The sequence below is a fragment of the Microtus oregoni genome, unplaced genomic scaffold (genome assembly GCF_018167655.1).
Source record: "Microtus oregoni isolate MIOR12 unplaced genomic scaffold, Mior012 000031F_ref0000149, whole genome shotgun sequence".
Lineage (NCBI taxonomy): Eukaryota > Metazoa > Chordata > Mammalia > Rodentia > Cricetidae > Microtus > Microtus oregoni.
In genome coordinates this window covers 12,471,467-12,479,058 of record NW_024543090.1, presented here as the reverse complement: position 1 = coordinate 12,479,058, position 7,592 = coordinate 12,471,467, and the positions used below count along the sequence as shown (strand labels likewise).

General features: G+C 33.9%; 1 protein-coding gene across 1 annotated transcript; it reads right to left on the bottom strand.

The window, feature by feature from the left end:
• Positions 1-499: 499 nt before the first annotated feature.
• Positions 500-1,441, bottom strand: LOC121465779 (olfactory receptor 4K3-like). Its single transcript, XM_041679168.1, has one exon. The coding sequence runs from the start codon at positions 1,436-1,438 to the stop codon at positions 500-502; it is 939 nt and encodes a 312-aa protein (XP_041535102.1). The 5' UTR covers positions 1,439-1,441.
• Between the last annotated feature and the right edge of the window lie 6,151 nt (positions 1,442-7,592).

Sequence of the window (7,592 nt, the reverse complement as noted above, 5' to 3'; positions counted from 1 at the left end):
AAATAAGTACCAAATAATGTCCAGTGCTAATTAATGTGCATTTTATTACTTTTGTTTTATTCTTTTCCAGTTTTTCTGTTTCCTTTTTATTATCTTGGAGAAAGCCGAATAAAGTAAAAATAATAATGTTGCCTTGTTACAAAGGATGAGTAAAAGGCTTGTGAATTGTGTCTAGCTAGATTATTTTTTTGTTGTTAGAGCAATTTTTGAATGAATTTTCTAGAAGCTTGACAAATTCATTTAGGTTATTCTTCATGTTGCTCTAGATATTTAAGAATGAATTTTAATAGTTGTCTTACAAGAAATGGTCAAATTTTTAAATTTTTCAGAAATAATTTAAAATGTTCTAAATTATCAAAATATTCAATCTCCAGAATTACATTGAACCTGTTACATATCAAAAGACTATAACTAATGTACATATAAATAATTTTAACAAAATTTCAACCCTTCCTCATTTAGTGAAATGTGTTAAATATGATAGTGATTTTTTTGGACATTATATATTTACCTTGTTATTTATGAAATAGCTTTTTAATCTCTTCATAGAGTTTCTCGTTTCTTTGTTTCTCAGTGTATAAATAGCTGGATTTAGGAGAGGTGCAAAGACAGAGTAAAACACAGCAAGGAATTTGTCCAACCAGGTGATATTGAGGGGCCACACATAGATGAAGATGCAGGGAACAAAAAAGATCATCACCACTGTGATGTGGGCACTGCATGTGGATAGGGCCTTAGATGCACCAGAGTTAGAACTCCGCTGAACAGTGAAAAGAATATATGTGTAGGATATGAGCAGCAGAATGAAACAGGTTACAATCACAACTCCACAGTCAGCATTTACTAAAGTGTCCAAGTCATTGGAATCCATGCATGCTAGGTTGATCACCAGTGGGATATCACAGAAGAAGCTATCAATTTCCATGGGACCACAGAGAGGCAGCTGCAAAACTGCCACAAGCTGACTCAGGGCGTGCACAAAGCCAATGGTCCAGGAAGTCAACACCAACCCAACACATCTTTTCAGGTTCATAATGGTGAGGTAGTGGAGTGGTTTGCAGATGGCCACATACCGGTCATAAGCCATCACCACCAACAGTACCATCTCTCCTGCACCAATGCAATGGGCAAAGAAGACCTGGGACATGCAGCCTGCAAAGGAGATGGTCTTGTTTTCTCTCAGAACGTCTGCTATCATTTTAGGAGTTGTGACTGAGGAAAGCCACATATCAACAAAGGACAGGTTGCCCAAGAAGAAGTACATTGGGGAATGGAGATTGCGATCCGTGGTGATAAGGACCATGATGACAATATTTCCCAACACAATGAGCAGATAAAACATCAAAAATATTATGAACAGTAAGACCTGAATATCTTCTGAATGGGAAAGTCCCAAAAGCACAAATTCTGATACTATGGACTGATTCCTTCCTTCCATTATACTTAGGGTGTGTTTAGAAACAACCTGAAGATAAAGAAAGATCAATTAGATAAGCAAAATAACTTAGTCAAATCTAGGACTTTGCATTGAACATTAACATATATCCATGAAACAGAAAGTCTAATTGTAAAGAGAAGACTTTACTAATTTTGAGAAACATTGCTACCCAAGTGAAGATAATGAGCCAAGTCCAGCTCCCCAAGGGGATTTGCGATGTGACTGTTACAAACATGTTTTATCAGGAAATTTCTGTTCAGGAGTGCAGTGGGGAAGAATGACAGCAATTTGAAAGCCTCAAAATGTCCACGGTTTCACCAGGAAGGGGCTTTCTGTCCATAGATGTAGTAAAAAAAATAATCTGAATATGTCACCAGCAAGCATAGAAATTCATAATAGAAATGAGGTTTATACCTTGGGCCTGATAGGGATTACATTAAATTTCAGTAGAAAAGTTCTGGTAGAATCTTACAATTTTTTTGCAACATGTATGATGAATCCAATGATTATCAGTAGGCTAATTTCTTTGATATTGTTGAGTTAAAATATTTGTTTAAAGTCTAAAGTAGAGTTGAAAAAAAAATCTTGTGGGAGGGAAATTAGACAGAACACCATATAAGAAATACATGGTTTGAGACTGGGAGTTAAAAACCAGAATCAGAAATTTTCACTAACAAAGATTTATCACAGCATAGGTTAGCAAGCTCCCATTGCAAATGCATATAGAATTTGTAACCAAAGTAACTCATATTCAAACTTGAACTCTGACAGTTGTATTAAGTTTAGTTTTAGCAGTTGGACAAAGCTGATCTCTTACATTTTGAAATACAGTTTCCTGACATGGACAATCTATCATCTGCTTTTCTGTTTTCTCATAATATCCCTTACCTATTGATCACCTATATTTTTTTTTGAAAAAAAAACAAAATAAATTACAAAACATATAAACAAATTGGGCTTAAATTGTATGATGAATTTTTGTTAACAAAATACTGTATTTCTGTTTTTCACATCTCATTCTTGAACCATGTATATCTCATATAGTTTCCCTCCAACAAGGCTTTCTGAACATCTACATTAAAGCTTTAAGTAAATATTTCAATTCAATGATGTTATAGAAATGATTTTATTGCGGGAATTCGCCAAGGCCAGCTGGCCTGGGTCTGAAAAAGCATGGGATAAAACCAGACTCACTGAACATAGCGGACAATGAGGACTGCTGAGAAGTCAAGAACAGTGGTACTGGGTTTTGATCCTATGGCACGTACTGGCTTTGTGGGAGCCTGGGCTGTTTGGATGCTCACCTTACTAGACCTGGAAGGAGGTGGGAGGTCCTTGGACTTTCCACAGAGCAGGGAACCCAGTCTGCTCTTCGGGCTGATGAGAGAGGGGGAGTTGTTTGGGGGAGGGGGAGGGATATGGGAGGCGGTGGCGGGGAAGAGACAGAAATCTTAAATAAATAAATAAATAAATAAACAAACAAATAAATAAATGAGATTAAACTGTAGCTGATAACAAACCTCCACCTGTAATGCAACTAATTATAGCAGATTAAACAATGGCTGCTGAAAAAAAAAAAAGATCCATGGAATCATTATGTAAGCTGTAAAAAATAAGATTCTGTCAGAACTTCTGTATTGAAATTCAATGTAGTTCCTAATGTCGACCTTGGATGAATATGAAGTTAAAGTTTTAGTGAACAGTGATTAGTGATCTGTAATGGAATTCATTGCTCATCTCTTTCTACCTTTAGTACTTCTCTTGGTGATTTTCAACTTTTACTTCTTATTCCTTTATTCTGTGAATCTCTACTGCAAATGAACAGAGCAGGTGAACAAAGAAAGATCTTGTATTTTCATCAGAATTATATTCACCTCTCCATTTTTTATGAAGACTCAGAAGGGTGGCAGTGTGATGAAGAACATTTTAAAGAGCCCAGGAAACACATCCGTTTGCTATTAAAACAGGACAATAGATGAGAGTCTTGTGTGCTACAAATAAAGATATGTGCCTTTCCAAGATTACCTACTTTCTAAGGAAAAGGTACAGATATTACACCAAACAGGTCTTTGTTCCATGAAAAAAAAAATTGATAATCTGAATTTTACCCCCAAATTTAGTTTCTTACCATACTAACAAAGATCCAGCATAGTTTTTAAAAATAAGTTCTGTATCTTCTAGTTATAAATTACATGGATAGTAAATATTTAATATTTCATGTGTTTAAAATTGAAATTTGCTGCAAGATGACCATACGTATTTTTAAGAAAAAATTTGGCAATGTAAAAGTTTTAAGATGAAGTTTCATATTATTATTTAGAATCATGGAGGAATGGTCATATTACTCTATCAACATTAACACATTTATTACGATTACTTGACCAAACATGATTTAAAATAAGTCAGATCTGACCGACTTCTTATTAGCAGTTGGTAATATTCATGGCTTTGTACTAAAAGAATTTTCATATCTTTACTTAAAAAAATTAACACACTTAGTCAAACACTGTGTTATGAAACTTTAAAAGAAAAGACACAGAGAAAATCAGTAGGTTTTTCAATTTTTCATAGTAAATTGATTCATGGGCATTTTCTCCTTTCTGTATACTTTTATGCACATCCTAAAACAATAGTATTTCATGTGTGCAAATAGAAATTTGCACCCAAATTACCACAGACATTCTTAGGAATTAACTGAACAATAAAATAGTAATAGTTTTAAAATTAAGTTTTCTATGACTCAACGTTGGAACTGTTTTTTTTTTGTTCCCAAGGAGGGTGCATGCAGAGCGAGGCATGCAACGGAAGCACAGGGTGGCCTGCCATGGCATGGCAATCAGGTGTTGCCAGGCCATTGGTGCTGCTAGGCTGGTTACCATGACAATGACCACTGATAAGTAAATCTAAGTAAATCTTATATGATTCTTAGAAATTGTCCCCTTTTGACATCCTTTATTGTATATCTTAAAAACATCGTATTGTTTTAGCCAAGGATTTTAATATACAATTCAAGTCTTTAAAATTGCATGTGTGAATATATGCATATTCACCTTTCTTTAAAATACTTGATACTTATATTCTTATATTTCTTCTAATTTGACATACACTTACTGAGTAACTGGGATATGGAGATGCAAAGGACATTTTCCAATGGTGACCCTTTTCCAGAATTTTAACAACTATTTCTTGCTTCCTTTTAGTTTTCTTCGGAGTGAAATACATTTTTAGAGGGCCTAGATTCTATAGAATCTTCTATTGTTTGAGTTGTAATTCTTGTCTCTAATTGGTGGCAATTCTAATAGAAAATGCTAGCTTTGACTTTTAAATGAGTACATTTAAAAATTATTGAATGTAAACACACCAAATTATCCTTTTAGAAACATTTAAACCAAGTATTTATTCTTTTCTCAGATTAAGGATTTTTCTATGCAGTTCAAGTCCTAAACTTTGAAATAATGTATTTGTATTTTTGTAAGTATTTGTGGATAAAGTTTAATATATATATATATATAATACATATATACATATATATGCTAATATTTAATTTATACTGTAATAACACTTTAATATATACTATATTATAGATACTGCTGGCTGAGAGTTATACTGTAGTTACTCCTAATTTCTTGTTTGCTACCAGATAAATTTAATATTATTTCTGAAATGAATAAGAGTTATGCCTCATCTCACTTGACATGCTATTATACTTACTCCTATTTCTGAGCTGAAAATTATCTACAGTGAACTCTAAGATTAAAGAATACTGTACTTGGTTAAGAAAGAGGAAATTACTGTGTAATGTTAGCTGGATGCTGCTCATATTTATAACCACATACGAATGATCTTTTGATGCAGACACTAGAACACTTTTATGGGTGTGCCTTTTGGTGGTATATGCCCTGATGGTCATCCACTAAATTGCTGTTGTATAAGAAAAGGTAGAGAAAACCAATTAATTAAATACAAAAAATGAAGCGAGACAAAGAATTATTCCTCAAGTCTTTACATAATGGGCATTGGTGAAAGAGATACCTAAAAATATCTTAGGGATTATCTTAAGAAGAATGTTGGAGAAATGAATTGGCTTATCAAACTCACGATTTTTTCTTGGGTTATATTTTCTTCCATCTGATGTGCATATGTGAAGATATCAGTTTCATACAGAGAGTTTATTGAATGTATTTCCCCTTATCTTGATCTATATTCACTCCTGGAGTTGCCCCATGGGTGAATTCACCTGCTCTGTGGAACAAAATGAGAACCCTGGTAATAATTATCTTGGACATCTCTCAGGGACTTCTCTGTTTGCAGTGATATATATTGTAAAATTTCTGTTTACAAGTTCTAAATATCTATGAAATTATAGAGAAATTTTATTAATTATTCTAGAATTGACATAATTAGTTTATATTTCAAAATACTTTACTCAACCAATAAGTTTTATTATTTATGTCATCAAAGTAAAAAACATTGTTTTACATTAACAAGAGGTCATGTGCTGTAAGATATGCTAGAACAAAATTAATGTCGTGAATGGAATTTTCTTATGCATTAGAAGTCAATGGCAAATTGGCACTTGATTGGTCAATTGGTCACTCGTTGGTGTATTTAAGTCTGACCTCTGACTGTATATAATGATGGCAGGTATAATTGGGTGTCAAAATATCAAAACTTCATTAGGTTTCTAAATTTTAGTTTTTAAACATTATTTTGTAGATGTTAATTTTATATATATATATTAGTGAATAATTTTCTAGATTTGGTTCTCTCCATCCACCTTTACAAGTCTTCTGGAACAGAACTCAGGTTGCCAGACTTGAATAGCAAGCCCTCTTATCCTATGATCTATTTATATCATACCCATCCCACCTTGTTTTCTTTTCAAAAGGAAATGGGTAAACATTTCACATGTATTTGTTTTGATCTTATATTTTAAGTACTCTACAATAATACAATACATTAAAAGTTACATTTAAATGTGTAACTTATGAAAAGCTGATATTGACATCAACCTTGACTAGATCATCAATGTGAACTATAAATCTCTGAAGAAAAAAATTAGAAAGGATCCTAGAAAGTGGAAATACAACTCATGCTCATGGGTTGGTATAATTAATATTGTGAAAATGTCATTTACCAAAAGCTAATGAAGATTCAATGGAACCTCTATAAAAATTCACATTTTATTGATCACAGAAATTGAAAGAAAAACTACTCTAAAATTTATTTCAACCACAAATACCAAGCAATTCTGAACAAAATTGTAGATGCTGGAGGGACTATCTTTATAGATCCCAAGCTATATTATAGACTCATAGTAATAACACCATGTTCCTGGCAAAGAAGTAACAGTATAGCAATGGAATAAAACAGAAAACCAGGCATAAATATTTGCTACCATGGTCATCTAATATTTGACAATGATGCCAAAAACACACACTGAGAAAAGACAGAATTTTTAACAAAATTTTCCAATAAATCCAGACATCTACTCAGAGAAGAATGAAATTACATCTATATCTATCACTATACACAACAATGAACTCCAAATTGATCATACTTAAGCATGAAAACTGAAACAGGACTCGTAAGGTGAGCATTCAAACTGCCTAGGCTCCCACAAAGCCAGTACGTGCAGTAGGATCAAAAACCCACTGCAATTGTTCTTGAATTCTCAGTATTCCTCATTGTCCGCTATGTTCAGCTAGTCCGGATTTATCCCATGCTTTTTCAGACCTAGGCCAGCTGGCCTTGGTGAGATCCCAATAGAACATCCCCATTGTCTTAGTGTGTGGGTGCACCCCTCGTGGTCCTGAGTTCCTTGCTCATGCTCCGTCTCCTTCTGCTCCTGATTTGGACCTTGAGATTTCTGTCCGGTGCTCCCGTGTGGGTCTCTGTCTCTGTCTCCTTTCATCGCCTGATGAAGGTTAATATTCCTGAGGATGCCTATGTGTTTGTCTTTGGATTCACCTTATTTAGCTTCTATAGGAACATGAATTATAGGCTCAATGTCCTTTATTTATGGCTAGAAACCAAATATGAGTGAGTACATCCCATGTTCCTCTTTTTGGGTCTGGCTTACCTCACTCAGGATAGTGTTTTCTATTTCCATCCATTTGTATGCAAAATTCAAGAAGTCCTTGTTTTTTACTGC

Coding starts and splice junctions, on each gene's coding strand:
- LOC121465779 (XM_041679168.1), bottom strand. CDS start 1,438: ATGGAAGGAAGGAATCAGTCCATAGTATCAGAATTTGTGCTTTTGGGA.